This window comes from Coffea eugenioides, chromosome 5, assembly GCF_003713205.1.
Source record: "Coffea eugenioides isolate CCC68of chromosome 5, Ceug_1.0, whole genome shotgun sequence".
NCBI classification, from domain to species: domain Eukaryota; kingdom Viridiplantae; phylum Streptophyta; class Magnoliopsida; order Gentianales; family Rubiaceae; genus Coffea; species Coffea eugenioides.
In genome coordinates this window covers 4,338,950-4,361,814 of record NC_040039.1, presented here as the reverse complement: position 1 = coordinate 4,361,814, position 22,865 = coordinate 4,338,950, and the positions used below count along the sequence as shown (strand labels likewise).

At 35.2% G+C, this 22,865-nt stretch overlaps 2 protein-coding genes across 4 annotated transcripts; one reads left to right on the top strand and one right to left on the bottom strand.

The window, feature by feature from the left end:
* Positions 1-939: 939 nt before the first annotated feature.
* On the bottom strand, positions 940-2,899 carry LOC113771025 (UDP-glycosyltransferase 82A1). The gene is made up of 2 exons (XM_027315656.1): positions 2,401-2,899; positions 940-1,816 (listed from the first exon to the last, which is right to left on the bottom strand). Exons 1-2 carry the CDS (start codon positions 2,897-2,899, stop codon positions 942-944), a joined length of 1,374 nt encoding a protein of 457 aa, XP_027171457.1. The 3' UTR covers positions 940-941.
* Positions 2,900-11,940: 9,041 nt separating this feature from the next.
* LOC113772602 (OTU domain-containing protein DDB_G0284757) lies at positions 11,941-22,205 on the top strand. Of its 3 annotated transcripts, none has more exons than XM_027317237.1 (10): positions 11,941-12,203; positions 12,635-12,887; positions 15,754-15,827; positions 16,572-16,626; positions 16,764-16,838; positions 18,577-18,650; positions 18,734-18,782; positions 20,663-20,747; positions 21,576-21,632; positions 21,738-22,205. In XM_027317237.1, the coding sequence occupies exons 2-10, from the start codon at positions 12,663-12,665 to the stop codon at positions 21,779-21,781; spliced, it is 738 nt and encodes a 245-aa protein (XP_027173038.1). In that variant the 5' UTR covers positions 11,941-12,203; positions 12,635-12,662; the 3' UTR covers positions 21,782-22,205. The 3 variants fall into 3 exon arrangements, with proteins under 3 accessions (XP_027173038.1, XP_027173037.1, XP_027173039.1); XM_027317236.1 differs by having other exon boundaries at positions 12,630-12,887; XM_027317238.1 differs by lacking the exon at positions 11,941-12,203 and adding an exon at positions 12,478-12,498 and having other exon boundaries at positions 12,630-12,887.
* Positions 22,206-22,865: the final 660 nt, after the last annotated feature.

Below are 22,865 nucleotides of genomic sequence, written 5' to 3'. Positions count from 1 at the left end.
CCTATAGGACAAAATTACCCTTCCATTATTTTGACTTTTCATTTATCTTTTTTCCACTCTTTTATTTCTTTTTCTCTTTTGTCTTTCTTCTCTCTTTCATCCTTCCCAATAGAAAACTCCATCTCAACGGAAATTTTTATCTTGAATTTGTAATTGCATTTCTAGGTGAAAATTTAAAAGACATCAAAAACTAATTTTGATTTTTTTATGATGCCACATGTCACAATTTTCAATTGATGATTATTAATCAGGTCACAATTTCATCTTATGATATTTTCTTGAGAATAAAATGAGAAACTAGAAAGAAAAGAGGAAAAATCAAAATTAAAAGAATTGAAAGGCTAAAAAAATTGTATTTTAGGAAAGTGATTTGAATATTTTGTAATCATTTAAGGAGAAAATAGATCTCTGCAATTCCTCTTTTTTAATTTCAATCATTAAGATGAAGATTTTTTGTGGAAAAGAGGAAGAATTAAAGAAAGAAAAAAGAGGCAAAGAAAATAAAGGAGCACAACAGGGGAAAGGAAAAAATAAGAGAAAAATAAGAGTTTATAATAATAGAGGGATAATTTTGTCCAATGGGGGATAAAGTGAGACAAAAAAATGGTTAGGGGTAAAGTGAGAAATGAGATATACTTTAAGGAGATTAATTGTGATTAACCCTATATTTAAGCTATTCAAAGTTGCACGGAATAGACAATTACAATTTTAAGACTTATATTTAATTGAATAATTGGCCATACAAATATTGGGTTTGAATATTATAATGCACTTTCGAGGCTAGCATATGTTCACTCATTTAACATTCACTAATAGTTGATGGATATTGTGAGTGACTAACACTAAATCAAATGACATGTAAGTGTAACCATCAACAAGATGCATAACTCTACAATTAGTAATAGACTGACAGAGTATCCAAAATGGGGAATAAATAAAGTTTACATCGAGACTATGTTGTTGACAAAGGAGGCCAAATTAGTTGCTGCTCTAGATGTAGCCTCTTTGCCCATCAACTTCTCATTCAGTCCCAGAATTCTGCCATCCATCTCTATATCTTCAATCACCCTTTTCAGCCCTTCAGCTAAATCTCTCTGCCCAAACCCCCGGAGCCTTACTCCAATTCGCCAAGCCTTAACAATATAAGCACAATTTAGAAACTGATCGCCAGCAACCGGATAGCAGAGTAGGCGTTTCTTGCATTGTATGGCCTCCACGGTTGAGTTCCATCCGCAGTGTGTGAGATAGCATCCTACAGCCTCGTGCTGCAGCACTTCCATTTGCGGTGCCCACGAAACAATTTTACCTTGCCCGCCCTCTTTGGACATTCTCTCCACGAAACCTCTCGGCAAACCTTCACGCCATGCAGGCCCTAGAACCCAAAGGAAATGCCTGCCGGATGTCTCCAGTGCCACGGCTAGATTCTTCACCTTTGCCTCTCCAATTGGGCTCACCCAACTTCCAAATGAGATGTACACTACTGAAGCAACAGCTTGTTTGTCTAGCCAATCTAAGCAACTCAAATCTTCCTCCCAGAAGCTAGCAACAGTCTTGGTCGACGTTCTTGAATGCATAGTATTACTTGTAGGTCGAATTGGGATAACATTTTGGACGTTGATCTGGCCTCCACGGCATTCCTCCGCAAAACTATTTACCAGAAGCCATTCAAGTGTCTTCGATCTGTCCATGGTCTTTGTCCAAAACTTGAACCTTGACGTTCTTCCAGCTGAAGTCCCAATTAACCATGGCAGTTCAGCTGCGCTTATTGAAGGTTGACCCGGGGAAACGCATATAGGAGTTTCTAACAAAGGACAACCTGCACAATCGATCATTTATTGGAGCACTTGTGAATAGGGTATCTTATCATTGGAATATAGTACTCTATTCCGAAATGGAACTACACAAATTAGCCCTTCTCCTCTATTTTTGGTCGGTGGGAAATCCAATCACCGACATCCCAAGTTTTACCAAGCTGTACTTATTACTACAAACATTGAATAAAATGTATAATACCCCCTATCAAAGATCAAGGGGAGCTTTAGCCTATTATACATATTTTGCATATCCTCTCAAACAGAAGACGTATCCATTTAAAAAACAAAATCCTTATATATGGCAGATCATGCTTTGACCAAAGACGTGTCAAATTTGTAAAGCATCCCATCAGAATCTTTCAGTCCAGTTGATTGTTTATGTCAACAAGAAAGAAGGGATGATCTGACTTTCATTATTAAAACCATATGATATGGCTGCAAAATGACGTGGACATCACAAATTTACTTACTAGACCTTTCCTCTTTTGGACCAACAAGATAAATGACCTCGCCGACAAGGTTTCTTAATTAGTCATGATTCACAAATAAAAGATTGCATTCCACTAATAATATTGTGATGGATTACCTGTTTCAGAAATGATGCCCGAGAGTAGCATGTGTGGAATGGCAGAAATCAATCTGTAAGTAGCCATCGTGGCTGGCCAAAAACCTGCTACTTTAACTCCACATCGACGGGCAACGTTGATAGCATGTGATGCCAGTAGGTCAACTATCATACATGAAACCCTTCCTTCATCGTGATCCTGTTCTTGTTCCCCATCAAGTTGTCGAACAAGCTTTTCTAGATGCAGCGGCATTATCTTCTCCATAGCCATCTCCATGGCGAAAAAGTCACGCGGTTTTCCTTCGTCTAGTCCGTCAGCCGGAATGGACTGACAAACAATCCCTTCCATACTATCTATCTGAGCAGAGATGCTGCGGTGGATAAACTCAGGGACAACCAGCACAGGCTCTAAACCATGGGAAACGAGTTCACAAGCCAGCTTGAGCATAGGAGTGACATGGCCTTGTGCTGGATATGGAACTAAAATCACCTTGCCCCCCGCCCTCGTAAAGTACTTCATGCCTGCGTTTCCTCGTATTTCTTCTTAGTTAGTAGTTGATCTCGATCGGGTGAGAGACTGAACTACAAAGCAGTATCACACTAACTAGTACTACTACTTGGTATCCTGCTGGAAGGTTTAGCAAGTGCATAAATACGTTTAAATTTGTGGTGAGGCCATGAGGGTTCTAGCATATCTGTTCGATCGGATAAATACAGAAATTCATAGTGGAAGCTTCTTTTTTCGGCAAAAGTTACGAGACAAAAGGATGTATAATTGATTGGGTGAATGAATACCTAACGGGGAGGAAAACAAGACAAAGACAGGAGAAAGAAAAGAAAAGCATGTGGATGATAGATAATACAAGACCATTTGATTCTTTAATTTGTTCAACAACATGGAATATGGCCTAAGATCCAAGTTGCTGCATGTGGCCTACCATTACTAAGCTATATATTGGTTCCAATTGGTGCAAAAGGAAAAGGCTTTTTGATTGGAAATGATTGTTTTACTTTTGGGGTCCATGCGAAACGTGATGGATAGCGTTCATGTTTTCTTAATTCCCATAGATGAATAAAGGTTTTGTGGTTTGGCAAGTGCCAACGATCGAGTTGGGTTCTAGCACTCAACTTCAGCCGTACAGTCTTTTTAATTAATGGCATTGACAAATTCTATGTGATCATCATTCATATTCAACAATAATTATATTAATCATACTAGTACGCAATGAATTTTATAATACACTACTACATTTTCTGATATAGGCAAGCTGTCCTTGATCTTCGCCACAGGAGTATTGAAAACTGAAGATGTTATAACAGATGCAACAAAACAAGAGAACAATCAAGAATACTTAGAACAATTTTGGGGGAAATCAGATTTTATTAAGGTTTGGAACGAATCAGAATTATTTACAGAATGAATATAAGGTATATATATATAACCAAACAACCAAACGGACTGGATCCAAAAGTAGATCCAAAACCAAGATCCAACCGAAGACCCCCGAACAACTCACGGAAACGCAACATAATCGAATTGCCATAGGTCGAAGACCTGATTCAAGGCATCCCAACAGAAGAAGTTATCTGCGCATGAGAAAAATGTAACATGTCTCTTCCTTTTCTGCAGTTGTATTATTAACTTGATCTATATCCTTCATCAAAGTCCATTTCCTGGGGAGGAAAGAGCTGCCCAGAGGCTGCAGAGCGCCCAATTGATCCATCACATGCCTCTTTAATGCCACACGAAGTACTCCATCTAGAATTTTATATATATATATATATATACACACACACACACTAGGTTTTTTGGTAGCAGGTGTACAACTGCTAGCCTTCTAGATAAAGCAAAGATGCCAAAGCACCAGCATCGATCCGTGCATTAAGGTCCCTCTAAAGGAAAGAAATTTAATCCTTAGACATATATAATCAAGTGAAATAATCCCTGAACTTCTCTTCGTCGTATTAGTGAATATCTCAAACTCAGTAAAAGGTTTGAAAGATGCAACTAATCAAATGCTGGTTCGAAGTCAAAAAATCAAACAATTGTAATAAATTAATTAAAAAATCAATCACAAAAACATATATATAAAAAAGAGTGCAAAATTTAGCAACGAAATTGGGTGCGTGAAAGAGCAAGAGAGAGAGAGGGGGAGGGTTGACGTTTATGAATATGTTTTTTGATTGTCATTTATCAAGTTTGTTTAGCATATATAGATATTTATCCTGGGTATCATAAGTGAACTGTCCTAGTAATGGAGTTACGACATCATGGCCATGCAAATATCCATAGCCAACCAAAAGAATTAATTAACAGAGCAGTATCACAATGATGTCATTTGCAATTCTTAATTCACTTGTATAGCTCGTAGGGATGTAATCGAGCCGAGTCAAGCTCGAGTAGTGCTATACTCGAGCTTGACTCGACTCATATATCCCTTGGCTCGAGCTCGATCGAGCCAAAAAAATTGATACTCGAAACTTGACTCGATGTACTCGCTCTAAACTCGAAACTCGACTCGATAAGACTCGACTCTTATCAAGCCTTATCAAGCCGAGTCTAATCAAGTTTTTTGACTCAACTCGACCAAAAACTGAGGCATTTTTTAGAAATTTTTTCTGTTTAGGTATTTTTATAATTATGTTATTACTTTTTTACCCTTATAAAATTTTATTATAAAGAAGAGTATATTGTAAATTCCGTATAACCTATACCCATAATAGTCATTTTATAATTATAATACATATATATTATTTAAATTATAAATATATTATTTAAATAGCCCCGCTCGACAAGCTACTCGACAAACCTCGAGCCAAAAATTTGAGACTCGAAACTCGACTCGAATGCCAATCGAGCTACTCAAAACTCGGCTCGAACTCGGTTTGACCGAGCTACTCGCGAGTAGCTCGGCTCGCGTACATCCCTAATAGCTCGTACGTTCAGATGAGTAAAAAGTATATCACGAAGATCCTGACATTTAACTCCCTCCTGTATTATACCTACCAATTCCATCTTGTCACGTAATTAAGCAAAATCCCACTTAATCTGTCTTATTAATTCACGCTACGAAGGTTCATTTTAAGTTAGATTGTATATTTTTCAAACGCAAACCCAATCATGTCAATTGATGTATCTTTGAGGAACCCTTCAATTATCCCACAATAAATGAAGAGTTTCAACAACATGTAGAGAATCAGATGATCAGCTGTGGACCTTAGAGGAGTCCAAGATGAAAAAAGATGGTCATTATGTACCTTGAAAGAATCAGAGGAGAAGTTGTTACAGAGTGATCGAGTGACAAATCCAACCAACCACGAAGCTGCAATACTATTTACTGCCAAAGGGAATTTTAAGAATGCACATACATATTTTCTTTACAAAATTAAGATCGAACCAGTGACAGGAATTAGAATGCCCTCTTGACACTAATATCTTATGTGTAAAAAAATATGAGTGGCCAGATTTAGAAAATAAGTAATAGTAGTATCTCCTATGTCGCTTGGCAACATCAATATTAAACTAACAGAAGTACGAAGACAAGCAATGAGCCAGTAAGTATATTCAGTATTAAAATATTCATCACGAATACAATTCTAGAATAACTATATATGGTTAATCATACCAACAAATATAAGAGGCTGCTAGGAACAATCACCAAACTAATATAAAAAGAACTTAAAAAACCACTGTAATGATGCTTCAAATTTTCCATTTATCATGCTACAATTAATATGGATAAAGCTTTTTTCTTGGATTTGCAGAAACTCTCTATGAACATCTGTTTCGGAAGGACAGAGCCCCAAATGCTTGCACATTTTCGTTAGCAAGGGCCTGATGCAGCAAAAAGTTGAAAAAAATTGACAAAGATCACAATCTGATGCACCACTTCAACCTGTAATGAGAAGTGTAACATGTGTTCATTGTGGAACAACTTAGCAGCATCAAAAATTTTCTTACTCTGAAACATCAGCACCACTTTTCTCCTGCATTCGCATTTAATACGTAGATAAATCAAAGCAGTGTTGAAGAATTATATAACTACAAAAGAAGTATTAATCATTTCTTACCCTATTTAGAAATTCATCAGCAGCTTCTGCTGTTTTTTTCATTTCTCCACTCCCTGAGTTCTGGACTTCCTTTGCCATCCTGTCGGTGTATCCTGAAGAATTTTTGCATATCCTATTCTTGCTTCGAGCCTCGTTAAAAACTTTTCCTACAAAACAAGCAAGAGCAACATCAGGTTAACAGAGAAACTAAGCTAACCTCAGTAACCTCTTTGATCCATGTACAGATTTCATCACACATAAGTGCTTCAGGAAAGAGCAAAATGCCGGTTATTAAATGAATTGCAGCTTAAATTCCGTGTGAGTAACCATCATCTAAGGAATGCTGCAAGTGCATTTTTTTTAGTAGTGATGCTAAAGATGATGTTTACATCGACTACACACGAATTACTATCGACCATTCAAAGTATTTATCTTGGACACTTGGAGGTTGAATCTAGAGATATATAAATTATTTGATATTTTTTACAAGCACTATTTGATTCAAATTGATTATGCTTTTCCTGATGCTGTTGAAGTTCATATATTACTTGGAAGCAAGGAGCTATTGGCATTCTAGTCAAGTGGAACCCTATGGCAAATCTAGATCGGAATGATATATATGTAGAATTTCCCGTGAGCCATGTTTTTGCTGTGAAAGCATTGCATTCACTAGGTTATGTATCAACTAGATGTGAGTCATGCATGAGGACAGTCTTGTCTTGGCAACACGAGAGAGAAGAAAGGTGGTGGTGGGAGGATGCAAAGGCTAAGGAGTGTGGCCTGCATAATGGCAACCTGGAGGAGCATAGTTTAAACGGCCATGAAAATGGCAGTCCATGCAAACAGAAGCACAAATGCTGCTGGTACTATATTTGACACCAAGAGTGTTGTGATGTGAGCTTGAGAATTTGCTTAATTGGATGATATAAGAGAGTGCCTTTGCTTCTTGTACTTTATGCAAGTATATTTGCTAAATTGTTGGATAGGAAATGAAAGCCCAAAACCTAAACTGTACTGATATATAGATAGCTGTGTATTAACCATTTCCACCACTCAAATCCGGGCAAAGGCATGCGACTGCGTGGCAGCAGATAAAACTCTACACACATACCATACAGTGCATTAATTTGGATGAGGTCGAGGGAGTGCTTTTTTATGTCTCTTTGCTGTTTGGGATAGGAAATATTACCTTTTACCCCTATGATTTGGTGTTTTACCATGTGACTTTCCTGTGATTTAAAAACTTATATATAACGCTCTTATAATTTGGGTTACAGTGTCACTCTTAGTTTTTCAGTTAAAACTAACAGTCAATAATAAAAGTTAAAGTCAAACTAATGAGCTGACAAATTTAGCCTTTCGTTATTATTTTTTTTTACGAAAGCTTCATCATCTGAAATGGCTTTACCTATCAATAAATCGTCTAAATTCATTCTAATCCCTCCCCCTTTTTTTTTTTTATAGATTAGTCTTAGTAGTGCAAGTGGTCCTACTAGCAACCGCATCATAAAGGGTGTACCTTGTTTCAGAAGAAATTTACCCCATGCCATGCAACTCATGCGCACACATTTATAAAAGAAAAAATCATTCAAAATGTCCGTCACATTTTATTAAATAAATTTTTTCATCATTCACTTTTAAAAGATTCATTTTACATTCCTTATAATTTCAAGTTAGCAAATTTTTGTTACAATTTAAGTTTTCAATCACTTTTTAGCATGAAATCACCATATGACCCACTTGCGGTCATTTTTTATGTATAAAAATGTCAAATCCTATTTCTTTTAGTGGAAAAATGGATATGAATCGGGTTAGATCTAACTTTTTTAGGGAAAAAATGAATATAATTTGGGTGAGATCTTATATTTTTGTATACGTAAAAATGAATACAAATCGGGTCACCTTTTTGTCCTTAAAAAAATGGTCATGTATAAGTCACATGATGGATTCAGGGTAAAAAATGATAAAAAAAAAAAAAAAAAACTTAGGTTGAAACAAAATTTTATCAACTTAATTTTTGTAAGGAAGGTAAAGTTACCTAAAACCAATTCTAAAAACCTATTGAAAACCAGCTTTTACAAAAGACGTATTACAAAGTCTGATTTTGAATACATGTATATGAATAGAGGTGGCAATTTGTTCCGAGTCCCAATTAACTACCCATGCCTATAGGGACTTTGGGCGGGATGGGTATTGTAATTTAATATTGGGCTTAAAATAGGACAAATTCCAATTATACCCATTAATTGATGGAAAATTTTGGGAAATACTTGGGTACCCATTGGGCCCAAGTATCTCACCAAAAAATTTAATTTATTCAAAAATTATCTCTAATAGTTTTTCTAGTCATACCAGCAAATATAATCTAGCAGTTTTCCTAGTCATTATCCACAAGAATTTCCAGCATTTCAGTCAATTTAGACCTGCTATCCTTGGACAATGATGAGGATAAATATTCAACACCATAAGTGCCTTGGCCATCTTGATATCTATTGGAATATAGCTATATATCTATCTTTTCCTTTATTTGTTAATCCAATTTTTGGTGGGAATCCTGAGTATAAGGCACTTGGATGTTTATTTTCTTGTTAGCTATTTCCTTTGCCTTTTTGTTTTCCTGCTTTTGAGGAAGTGAAAATGTCAACTTCATATATGAATAAACCAAAATGTTCATTCTTTTGGTTTAATCCAGGGAGAATATATGTTCATTCTTACCAAAATGTCATGTCTTTTTTAAGCAATTATTGATCCATTCTAGAGTGTAAATCAATAATGTTATTCAGGCTCAGTGGACTAATTTGATTACCCAATGCTACTACTTGCTAATTCAAAGATCATTTTTTATGATAATATGATTTTGTCGGAAATTGCATTACATTCCCCATTTGATGAAAAAATGAATTCATGAAAATATAAATTCACAATAAGACTAATAGAAATTTAATAAATCAAAAATTTTAAAGTTATATAAAAAATAAAAAATGAATTAAAGGAAAAAACAATATGTAGAAAATAGATTTGAGAATTGGGCGGGATCAATCTAAACCCATCCCAAAGCGATCCCGTCCAAGTTTGTCCCAAAATACATATGGGTAAAGTTGGCCCCAAACCCATATGAAACAGTTTCATTTCAAACCCAAACAAATCCCGTCTATCCCGTCCATTTTGCAACCTCTACATATGAATCATCAACAGAATCTATTCCTATGACCAAAGGCATGCATGCTGAATCGAAAATTTGAAGATATCCTAAGATCCGTTGTGATTAATTATAATAGTGAGAGGAACTAGAGAACTTACAATGTGGTGAAACCTTCCAAAATCCACACGAAGCACAATTAAAATGTTAGAAATCACAAAACTTGAAAATGCTAGTGCGAAAAATGGGGGAATAATTTGTGTCTGCAACATGGAAGAAATCAATAATTGATGCATCATCAAAATGTCAATAAGTAAAATTTTTGCATAAGCAAATCGTATAGGAAAAGAAATTAAATAAGTCATACCTTGTTGATGTATCTACAAGTTCACAAACAAAAAGAGGAGCAATTGACTGCAAATTAATTTGCAGGAAATTCGTAATATATAAATGTCCAAAATTCTTATCTAATTAAACAATCTGATATTTTCTATCTAACAGTTTTTTAGTTCTCTTTTCTCCATTTTTAATGACTTTCACATCTTCTCCATACTCCTCATATAATATATTTCATCTTTTATATTAATTTGATTTAAAAATAAATATTGTTATTTTCATACCTAACAATTTTAATCTAATTAAATCATAGGTTCTATTTCTTTTTTGGATGAAAAGATGCAAGGGAAAAATTGTCAAATTAAACTTATTAACCATTCAGTTATAAATGATTATCAAATAGTATAAATAGGTTCAACATTAAAATTCAGACATTTATATATTTCTTTTTAGTGCTTAAAATTCAGCAAATTAATTGTTTCAGTACTCAGATTTCAGAATTCAGATACGGTTTCAGTAAACGGAACCTAAGTCATATATGAAAGAGAAAATCTAAAGAGATAATGATGAAAAATATAACTTTATTATATATACATATGATATCATCATTTAATATTTATTAACAAATTTAAAAGACCAATTGTAGTCCAAATAAAATTAAACACGAATATGGTTTTCAAATAGTAGAATAAAGTAATTGTTTATAAATAATATAGTATAATTCAAACTACATTTTAGATCTTATAAAGGTTCAAACTATGATGATAGTTTTTTTAAAAAAAATTGTTCAAATATTCCTCCCCCTTTATGCTTTACTACTCCCATAAAATGTAATGACGGAGTAAATAAGAATCATAAACAGTTTTGGTTGATTATGACTAGAGGTGGCAAATCAATCCACTTAACTAGATTTACCCATACCCGCCCATGAATAGATGGGTATGGGTATCTTAAATTTTTGTATATGGGTATAAATGGGTTACCCAATAATACCCATTTATTAAATGGGTATTATTGGGTAACCCATCAAACCCAATTAACCCATTTAAAATTCTCTTCCCCCCAAGTCTCTTCTTTTCCCCTACCTTTTTTTTTCAAATTTTTCATTTTGTCATGATGTTAACATTATTATTATTATTATTATTATTATTATTATTATTATTTGTTGGTTTTATCTTATTATTTTATTTTTTCTTAGTTTGTTAACTTGCTCATTTTTTAGCATTACCAATTTATGATAAATTTTAGCCTATTTTCTTATCTTTATAAAATGAAATTTTAAATTTATATATGAAAAAATGTTAGGGGTTCAAAATTTTTGGATTAAGTTTTATATTAATTTTTATAGTACTTAATTCAAAATTTTATATTCGTATTATTCAATTATTAAATAATAGGTAATTTTGTAACATAGAGTATAAATGAAAAAAATTGGTAATTAAGTTTATTGAACATTATAAGTAAATATTTAAAACTAATGATGGGTACAAAGAGTGGTATAAATTGATAACTTAGTTTGCAAAAATGAATTTAAATGAGTTTGCAAAAAGTTAAAATAAATGAGTTATAAATGGGTAATTGGGTTACCCAATTCATTTTTTGACTTACCCATTTATACCCATCTAATTAAATGGGCATAAATGAGTTGACTCACTTATACCCATTACCCATTTTACCCAACCCAAACCCGCCCAAATCACCCATTTTGACACCTCTAATTATGACAGTTTTTCTACTAACATTTACAGAAAAAGTTATAATCTGCATAATGTTACTTGGTCTCAGAGGAAGTTGATGGAGTAAAATTGTACTTAAAGTGGAGAAAAGTTTGTCTTTTTTCTGTCGGGGGTGGGGGGAGGATGTAACAAAAAGTTTTGGTTGTGCGAAAGAAGGAGTTAAAGTAAACTTTTATAAAATCATACTAACCCAAATGCAATTTTTCAAAAGCTAGGGGGGCAACAGCCTCTGCTGGTTGCGTGTTTGGTTAGACTTTGAGCGTTTCGAAATGGTGTGCGTGGAAGTATAAGGCCTGATGACGGTCTTGCAGTTGAAGCCTTCCCACTTCCCTTCCCCGCAGCTACCTGTTAGGCTATGACTTCTAAACTGCGTAATTTCTGATTGGATTGGCAGCAGCGTTAGCCTCTCCAGTTCCCCCAACAACCTATTACTACTGGCTTCTTCAATCCTCACCTCTTTGTATTGGTTGCTGTACTTCTTGGACGATTGTGGTGTTATCTGGTAGTCTATCTGCCGCCTGAGACCATCCCTGTTCGGCCCACCATAGAATTCTCAACGTAATGTAAGTATTATGTTGTTCAATGTCGCATGCCCTCCTCGCATTTCTAAGCATCAGCAGACCCACCCCTCACCCTTTAGTTTACACTTGATACTGCTAGCTTCTTTTCTCAAGCTTGTTCTTTTCTTCTTGCCCATTGCTGATTTAGTCTGTTGTGTTGTGTTGTTGCAAAATCTTAGCTGGATTGTTTTATTTATGCCGCATGTATCTTTTCTAATTTAGTCAATCCCCAGTTGATTACAATCGTGGATTTCCGGATTGATTCTTTTCTTGTCTTGGTTAATCGTCTTTCTAGAAGGTTTGATTTTTCTTTTTATTTAATTTTTCCCTTTTTTTTGCTAATTTATGTTGAAATTGATCTCTCTCTCTTTCTCTCTCTCTCTTTGGGGGTGATCAACTAGTACTTGTTTTAATAGTTGTATCTTTTAGTCCAGAGTTAATCAAGAAATTGTAAGTTGGGACATGGAAACGAGTGGTGGAGAAAAGTATGGAATTGCTGGTAGGGCAAGCGCCACCAGCTCTCTCTCAACCAGCTCCAGTTTGTACAGTTCCGGCGATGATAGTACAGAAGATGACCCTGCAATCGCTGCAGCCTTAGCAGAAGACGGAAATTCAGCCAACATTAATAATACTTATGGGCAGCAGCATAGGCTTGGCAGGAGGCTTTCCCATTTGGATTCAATCCCTGTATGATACTGAAACCCCCTTTCTCTTCTTCTTGCTTTCATGAAATTGAATTGATTTCTGTGTTCTTTGTGCTTGTTCTTATGCCTTACTCTTTTAATAACTCGAGCAACCGGTACTTCACTACTTGGTGGATTATCATGCTATGGTTTTTGGGCATGTTGACATCATCTGGTTGGCTGCCTGTCAATAAGCCATCTGACTGATCAATTTTAGCACAAAAAGTTATGTCTTCATTCATTTTGCTGCAACTTGCTAATTTCTGAAGCAAGATCAAAATACTTTCCTTTTGGGTTCATTACTTCTTCCAGTGGTATACCATTTCTTGTGGTCTTCCTCATATTCTCCAAAAAACTTGATGCCAGATCACATGAACAGTCTCTCAAGATTTCCAAATTTTCCTCACACAACGGACACACAGAGCCCCCCCCCTCTCCCTCTCTCTCTCTCTCTCTCTATGATGTTATGAATCATTACTAGGATTGGCAGATGCAGATTTAAGATAGCTGCTGCTTGTGTCATGCCTACATCACTTCTTTTTTCAGGACGTGGACTGAGATGCTGTTCCTTATTCTTCCCAGGCCATATCATCAAGCATATTGGATACGTTCTTAAAATGTTTCAAACTTATAGGTTTCATTTTTGGTTTTTTTTGGCTTGTGCTGTAGGAAGGTCATCTATACACATGAAGTGATATCAGCAAGCTGACATAGTTAATTTTTCATGAAGTAGGATACATACAGATGCATGATGCATCTGTTTGATTAACAAAATATTGCGACTTTTAAGTCAGTGTTCTGATATCATATTGATAGATAACTGAATGTTTGAAGTGTATGTCCAGAAACTTGGAAGTAGTAGGCGGTTAATAGCAGTAGATGGGTTGTTGATGATGTAATTTTCCATGTGTTTGAAGTTTTGGTATTCTTTTATCTGATCACTGAGGTTACAAATAGTAGAAGTTGTTGTTGCCTGATTTCTTGCATTTTCAGGGCTTGTCTGTTGCATAGATTTTAAGAAGCTATACTTTGTGGCTTTGCTTCAGACCTTTTTCACAATCTGGCATTCTGTGATACGCATCTAAGTCCTCAGACAGACATCACGAGTTAATAAACTGTTTTGCATTATTTTTGTGTTCGAGACATGCAATAAGGTATTTGTAATGCTAAACCTTCTTGGAGACAATTAGTTGACTGCCACAGTCCATTTGCATCTTTTCCTACCATGGTTATATGAAACTTGTTAGTTTCCAAGCGTTTTTTCTCTCTCTCTCTTCATATGTCCTTGACTAGTGCGGATAAATGGTTTTGTTAGCTTTCTGAATCTTTTGAGAAGTAACAGTATATTGTTTCATCAGAAAAGGCATGCTAATAGTTTTTGAATCTTATGGTCTTCAGGAGAACTCCTGGAGAAGTTTCCAGTACTTCCACTGATAACAAGATTTCAAATTCCAGCCAAGTAATTGTTCCTATTAATCAAGACAATCTTGTGCAAGGTCATTCAATGAGACTCCTGAAGCAACTTAAAAAATCCAACTAGAATTATCACTAGCAGGGTCACCCTATGGTAAAAGAAAGCTTGTTTCTTTGAAGTTAAAGCTGAAAGTGATAGCCGTGTGAACCTCTAAGGAAAGAGCTAGAGCACAGTAATGTTCCTGGTTTTGCAGTTAGGTTGGTTCATAAATGTTGAACTTGAGAGCAACTGGTGATCTTGTCCGTAAAGTGTAAAATGTTTTAGTGATTCTTTAAAGATACATGTAAAACCGTAGAAGTATAAGTTGGATTTGAAGGACAAAGTTTGCATCCTTTTAGGTGATGGCCTCTACTTGAGATTATTTGCCTCACATGGTGTTATGCTACCATCAACCTGACACCGGCTTTTCACCTTTGCTGCTTCAATGGACAGAATTTATTTTATTTTTTATTATGATTCCCTGTTGATTGACTGACAAAGGTTTCTTTCTCAAGGTTTTTATAATTGCAAACTGATTTTTGGTTAAAAAATAGAAAAGAAAAATGAAAGGAATAAGAGCAAGAGCAGAAGCCAATATGCTCATGGTGTATATGTATCTTTAGATTGTTTCCATCATTAGCATGTAATTCTAAAGGGATCTGTGAAGTATGTAATTGGGAAGTAAGAAACTCCGAAGATTTTTACTTGACTGCAGCATTTACAGACGGTATTTTTCTGGTTGTGGAGCCAAGTTAGAACTTAGTTCCAAAATATATTTTGGGAGAGAAGCACTTGGAATACAATTGTTGAGTAGACATAGATGAGAGGTAAGCACTCGGAGTGTCCTGTATAGTTTAGAAATAGAGAGAGATTTAATTGTGGTAAAACAGGGGAAATTAAAATGAGAAAGGCTGCCCTACGGTAATGTAGCACCTCAATGAGAAAATTGAAGAGGGAAATGACCTAAATGATAAGGAAGACTGAAGCATCAAATTGTACAAGTGATAAGATTAGTGTCAAAGTTAAGGCTAGAAGTATTAGAAGAAAGTATAATGAGCTATTAAAATAATATAGTATATTGTTTGACATTAAAGTGTGGCTCTAAAGTTAAAGGAGTATAGAAAGGTAGGGTACAAGTAAATGATCTTTGATTCCAGAATGAAAATGCAATCAGTTAAAAGTCATCTTCAATAGATTCGAGGACTCTTTTGAATTTACCTTTCAACCCTTGTCCTATTTGCACGATATTGCTGCTGTTTAGATGGAACTGACATTATATTCTTGGCTTCTTGTCATCCCTTTCACTGCATACACTATAATTTTCTTTTATTGTCTGTTTGAAAGAATATTATATTGGCACCAAAATGACCTTTTTAAATATTGTACTTGCATACTTACAGATTCATTGTATTGGCAGCACACACCCCGGGTTAACAATGAAATACCTGATGCAAATGATGCAACATTTGATCATGAGAGGCTTTCTGAAAGGTTATTTTTTGTCACTAGATTTTCTTATAAAATACCTGGTGCAAATAATGCTAATTTTAGAGTCAGTTTTCATTTGTGCAGTGTTTATACAAGTTATTCATCAGTTTTTCCTGAAGCCATCTGCTGATGATAGCTCTGCAGATAGTATTGCCTTGCGTGATACTCTATGGACATGTGATTTAGAATTTTGTTGTTATATGTACTTCATGAATCAATTTCTTCCTTGTTAGGATCATTGAATGAACTAAGTGTCACAATAATAGCTTAGCATGAAGAAATTAACTGGATAGCCTTTCAGTGTACTCTATTAAATGGATAGCCTTTCAGTGTACTCTGAGGACGTGATTTTAGAAATCATTTCTTGTGCACCTAGTCAAGTCACATGTCATTTACAAGTTTGTTCATGTTTATGAGTTTTTCTTTGTTCTTCAAATGGACAGTGGTTCAGTGTTCCTTAGGAGCACAGTTCGCCATTCCAAATACTAATTTGTTGCCATGCCTTCTTAACTGCACAAAATTTTTTCTGTCTCCACTATCATCTTAACATTATTCAAGGTCCGTCCAGTGATTCCTTGAATGTGGTATATTAATTTAAGAAGCAAAAATTTATACCCTCCTATGGAAATATGCAGAATCAGTTTAAGAGCGTAGTCAAAGAATTCTTTCTGGCTGTTTTTTCCCACATTAAGTTTGAATTATGCATTTTATAAAATGTGCCCCACAATGGGTTTATCTACTATTCAGGTTATCAACATATGGTCTAGCTGAATTGCAAATTGAGGGTGATGGAAATTGCCAGGTTAGTCCCTTTTACATGACAGGCTATTGATGGTGACGCTTGGGGTTCTCATGAGTGTTCGAAATATAATATGATTATGGCTGCATTTGCTTTTCTTTTTGAGATTTAAAATTTTTGCCTCGAACTTTTTTGGACAGTTTCGAGCTCTTGCAGATCAGTTATTTCGTAACCCAGATTATCATAAACATGTCAGGAAGCAGGTTGTCAAGCAGGTATTGTTTAGTGACTACCAATAGGATTTTCTTCTTCTTTACTCAATATAGTTAGTGCTCAGACACCTTTCTTGTGTTATTGTTCAATGATGTGATTGGTTGAGTGACCTTTTGCATAGACAATTTAGTCCATTGGCCTAAATTGAACTTTTAATATTTTAGTAACCATTCCGATTGTTCTAGTCTAATTTTAACACCTTCTATTTTATCTTAGGTAATCTTGATGAAATCTTGAACCTGGACAAAAGTTTGATAGAAATATCTTTGCAATACCTACCACTTGGAAATCAGCGATATGTTCCAACATGATATTGTATAAACAAACTCAAATGTTCGTAAAAGCAATAAACAAAAAAAACGAGTATGATTTCTTGGCACATTGTTATGGAAGTGTACAACGTACACATGGAGGCAGAATACAATATCTTACCATGCAAAAGAAATTACAATCAAGTTGCTCATAAAGATCTGTATTAACATGCATTAATGGTTTTTTTTTGTCTATTGAACATTGAAAATTGGCATTCTTCAGTAGATTTACAATAGGTATTACTACTAAATAGGTTGTTTTTATTTAGTAATGCCATAGGGGAATGCATCAAATGAATTCTGTTGATGTTTCAATTATTAGAATACCCTTGTTTACTGAAGGTATGATGCTTAAACCGTTCTTTAATCGAAAATCATGTAGTGTTCTTTTCATTGGAATGTATCATAGGTCCCTGTCTTGTAACAGATATAGATTTGAACCTTTGCATTGACTAGGTTTATAGTGCTTCATATGGTTCTCTAACAGATGAGTTACTTTTATTCAAAGTTGAGGGTCATTTCTGATGAAGAAAATTTTTAACATGGATCTTGTTTTATATGATGGATTATATGTAGTCTGCGGAATCTACTTGGATACCTAGGAATAATGGTCTTACAGTTCTATAGTTGGCTGTAGGATGCAATTCTGTTTCTGGAATAAACAACATTAGGAAGTGAATCATTCTTCATGGGGGAATGCTACTTTGAAGCACTAGCAATGCTTGACACTCAAATCTACAATTTTCCAAAGAAATGTAGAATACACTTGCCTGCGTTTGATGACCTAATGTAAAGGTCGTATCTGGTATTCTATCGAAAGTACAAGTTTAAAATGATGGTCATATGTTGTTGGAAAGTCTTTTAACAGTGATCTAAGAACTGGATGGACAAGAATGAAAAATTCCTTATTGTACACCAAAGATCCCTGAACAAATGGTTATTTGTTAGAATTTTCTTGAGTTTGTACTTCATCCATGACTAGGAAGAGGGTTTATGATTAGGTGAGTGAGCTTGTATCGGCTGCTTCATTGAACCTACGGAAATTCAGTATTTTGCTGTTTGGCAGTTTACTCAGTGATATCTTTATCTTCCTATAATTAGATAATTTTGCGATTGATAAAATTCCTACACATTTTAATGCCTCTTGGGGTTATGTGATGCTCTTCTGCCATGAGTATTGATGCCTTTCACAAGTGCTATCTTTGTTCCCAACCTTAGTTTCTGCCCTTACAGAATCTACCATAAGCCTTGAAAAGCCACTAAAGTATGTCAGTAGCTCAGCTGTTTGTTGCTGCATGTGCCACCACCTTCTCTGCTGCAAGAAAACATATATTGCAAGATATTGCTTATCTGAAAAGGACAATTGGAATTATCTTTTCTCATTAACTTTTGAAATGATCTCATACTTGTTTGTTGGTCTATTTTTCAGCTCAAACGTTTCAAAAGGTTATATGAAGGTTATGTGCCCATGAGGTATAAAGATTATCTCAAGAAGATGAAAAAGTAAGATATCTGGTTGTTAAGCATTAGTTTGCTTTAACGTCCTAGTTATCTGCATTATCTCATTAAGTTGTGTTTCTTTTTAGGTTGGGAGAGTGGGGAGATCATGTCACGTTACAAGCAGCTGCAGATAGAGTAAGATTGATCTCATGTCTTGTTTTTTCTTTCCATTTATTTGCCTTCTTTCTTCATTTTTCGAAATCTTCAGTCTTTCTTTTTGCTTCCCCTTAAATTCTCTCTGTCCTTTTTGTATTTACTCATATAAATAGATTTTAGGATGTTTTGTTGCAAATTTTACAAACAAGAGATAACTGATGAAGATGTAGTATTGATTTCTCCAACTTCTGCTTTTGACTGATGTTGGTTATTTTTTCCAGTTCACACCATAGACCTGGAAATCTGACTTTTTGCAGAGTTCCAAAGTGCATTTAGGTTTCAATGGATTGCTTAGCAACTTTAGACCTTGGCATTTCAATTTAGTGATAAATCTTTGGCATGATCTTGCCAAAATGTGATGTTTTCCTTCTTATATGGTGTGTAGGGGTGATAACATTCTTTATATGGCAGAAATCTTGCTCTTAGTTGGAATATAAAGAAGCTGATGAACAAGTTCTGTCAATTAGCCATGGTTGATACAACGTCTTAACAAGAAACTTGGTTTGGTCAAGTATATAAAAACTGACTAGCGTATAGTGCTAACTATAACTTGCTAGGAGTAAAAACATATCCCAAACAGAAACCATGTTCTGCTGAAACTGTTCTTTGCAAAATCAACTATAGCATAAGGATGTTTTGTCCAGTTTGTCTGTTTTTCCACCGAGATAGCGGAGGATATTTTATCTCACCTTTCGTATTTTTGTTCTTTCTGTATTCTTTGTAGCTTGTTTAGGGCATGTGCCCCTAAATTGCTTGTAGTAAACTTCATCAGTAGGACTTACTTTTCATATTTGAAACAAAAGAACAAAAAGCATCCCAGTTAGGATGATCCTGACTGTATCACTGATTCCCATGAATACCATTATTACCTGGTAACTTATCAAATTGTTGATTGGCTTGACCTTTAAGTAAAGTCCTATTTGGTTGAATATAAGTATTATTCATAAGTAAATTTGACACAGATTATAAGAGACACTGTTGCATGTCTTGGTAAAACAAAGTTTTGCTTAGTCTGTTTCTCCTTTGGAACAAGTCCATGTACATAAATTATTCAAAAGGCACCACTATAAGGGTTGCTGCAGCTTAAGGGAATGCATAAGGAATGTCATACAACAAGATTTTGGCCCATGTCCTAATCCTAGCCAAAGTTCCTATGAGCACCCAAACAAATGGCTACTTCTTCTATTCCCAGGAAGTATACAAGAGAAAGCAGAGTGGTTTTAACTTTTGACTGGACTTTTCACCTTTGGAGTGCTCTTTGATACTCTTCATGCCATGTCTTCTCTTCAAATGCTCCCTGAACCTTATGTGAATAATAAATTGATAACAGAGCTAGGTTGAACAATTATTGACCTCTTCTCTGCTTTGGGCAGAAAGAGTTAAGCTGACTGGTCAATCTAATTATTTTTGTTTTATCGAAGTTACTCTAAGAAGCCATTATAGTTTATGCGTTCAAGGGCATGATCTATTAATACATAATAGTTTTCGCATAACATGTCAATCCTCAACTTGAAGGTAGTGAGTTACGAAGAACTTTGTTCTTGTTTGCAACTTCAGTATTTTGTCCAAAATTTTCTCTGCTTTGCAAATGGCAACTTTTTTAAGGAACTTACTAGAACTAGGAGCACTCATGACAGTTCATGCAGAAATTAATCCGTGTCCTGTATTTAGTCTTTCAGGGAGTCATGAATTTGCAAGAGATGTTAAAATTTTACATTGAAGAAGTATCAGATCCAGCAAATCTGAATTTTGCTTCATATCCTACATGCCTTTGGGGAAAATTGTGTTTAATTTCTTCACAATTTGTTCTGCAGTTGCTTTTTGCAGATTTAACTCTTGACTTCTAAATGTGCTTGCAGTTTGGAGCTAAAATATGTTTAGTCACCTCATTTCGTGATACCTGTTACATTGAGATCCTCCCAAAGGACAAAAATCCTTCGAGAGGTACATCCTTAGTTTCCTTTATCCAATCTACACTTGCTTTCCTTATGTATCATTAATGATGCTTAGATTATGTAAAAGCTTTTGGTTGTTGACAGTCTTCTATTAATGACTATAGAATGACTCAACCTACCAGATATTCTATAGATATTTTAGGGCAGCAATAATTGAACTAGAGATATTGTAAAAGCACTACACCAAATATTAGTTGGCTGACACCTGCAATACCTGTTTATTTGGTTGTGGGGAAGAGTAAAGATAATAATTATTTGGGACACTTGTGAGACTGTTTAAGCAGGTGATGAATTTGGGGATAACGGACTCATTGAAGCACTCTTGAATGTAAAACTGAAAAAAGGTTTCACCACAGCTGTTGAAGGTAGTTGAATTACACGATTTTTTTGCTGAGAGATTGATAGACTTCTTTGTTGGTTCTATAATTTTTATGTCTTTTTCTCTTGAAGTCAGTATATCTTTTCATATGGCTAATAGTAACTCTGAACTTCAAACTTTCAATGTCTCAAAGCTTGATGATAATCCAACTGTTTATCTTTTTTGCTTTTATGGTTAAGTTGTTCTTCAAATTTCTCACCTTGCAGCCGGATGATTGATTTTTCCAAACTGATCTTTGTGCTGAACTTAATTCTTAAGCTTTATTGTATGCATTGAAGATCCAAGGGACAGAAGAGGGTAGACAGAAAATGAAATTCACTCATATAACCACCTACATATTTGAATTATGTCATTTTTTGCATGAATTAAGTACTTATGTTTGATTACTAAAATTTTCGTTTGGAATTCCTTAGAGATGCTTGTCTTTTGCACTTTCAGAGATATGGCTGAGCTTTTGGAGTGAAGTGCACTATAATTCCTTGTATGAAACTGGAGGTGATGGTGTTTTTTCTTATTATTTTTGTCCCTGAGTTCTTAAATTAGGATTACATACACGGGTGAAATAACTAACACATGCATCTTTTCCTGCATGCTTAACAGAGGTTCCTACTAGAGTACCAAAGAAGAGGTTTTGGCTCTTCTAGAGTTAAGGTGGAAGCTTAACAGTTAACTCTCTATGCTGTACATCTGAATAAAGTGCCTTGGTCGTGTGGACATCTTTTAATCTCCTTTCCTGCCTCCTGAAATGCTTGAATTCATTCATTGTGCAATTGGTTTACCGAGATCCTGTAGATAAATATACTTGTAACAGTTGCAAGTGTTTATCTTGTGGTAACATTTCTTGAGAGTTTCTGCAAGTGTAGTAACAAAAATGAATGGTGTCACCAGACGTAATGGCTGGTAAAAGATGTCCAGGAACCATGCTGTAAATATTATGGTGTACACAACTTACTTGGACATGTTTTGGTTGAGAGTAAACTCCAGTTCTCTTGTACTTTTTGGCTGTTTTCCTTGTCATTGATACTGTAGCAACTAAATAAATTTGGGTATCATGACAACCCTTGACCTGTTGTAGTTCTTTCCCGACTCCAGTCGCCAGCTCATGGTAGTGCCTGGGAGCTTACGGTTTCATGTTCTATTTCACTAACGAGGGTTTTTTTCGCCCTTCTCTCATGGTATTACTTCGCCGTCGGTCGCTCAAGAGTAGGGCTGCAAACGAATCGAGCCGCTCGCGAGCGGGCTGCAAACGAATCGAGTCGCTCGCGTCAAGCTCGAGTCGAGCTCGAGCCGGCTCGAGTCAAATTCGAGCTCGAGCTCGAGCTCAGAATATTAAGCTCGTTAGCTCGCGAGCCGGCTCGCGAGCTTGGGTATATATATATTTTTATTTTTATTTTTATTTTTATTTAATAATGAAATTACGTATATTATACATATATATTTTTATTTTTTATTTTCATAGTAAAATTATGTATATGTCCTTAATATTTTATTATTTATTAAGAAAAAAATATTATTTTATTTATTTATTTTAAAATAAAATATTTATTTTTTATTTTTTTTCGAGCCCGAGCTCGAGCTCGGCTCGACTTGATTCGAGTCGAGCTCGAGCTCGAAATTTGCCGGCTCGTCGAGCTCGAGCTCGAGCTCGAGCTTGGTAAAATTTAGTCGAGACTCGACTCGATTAGCTCAAAACTCGACTCGACTCGGCTCGTTTGCAGCCCTACTCAA

Excerpts from the sequence above, each read along its gene's own strand:
- LOC113772602 (XM_027317237.1), top strand. The coding sequence starts at position 12,663 with ATGGAAACGAGTGGTGGAGAAAAGTATGGAATTGCTGGTAGGGCAAGC. Across the intron at positions 16,839-18,576 it reads GGAAGCAGGTTGTCAAGCAG|CTCAAACGTTTCAAAAGGTT; the intron begins GTATTGTTTAGT and ends TCTATTTTTCAG. Across the intron at positions 20,748-21,575 it reads GGACAAAAATCCTTCGAGAG|AGATATGGCTGAGCTTTTGG; the intron begins GTACATCCTTAG and ends TTGCACTTTCAG.
- LOC113771025 (XM_027315656.1), bottom strand. The coding sequence starts at position 2,899 with ATGAAGTACTTTACGAGGGCGGGGGGCAAGGTGATTTTAGTTCCATAT. Across the intron at positions 1,817-2,400 it reads GGGCATCATTTCTGAAACAG|GTTGTCCTTTGTTAGAAACT; the intron begins GTAATCCATCAC and ends TCGATTGTGCAG.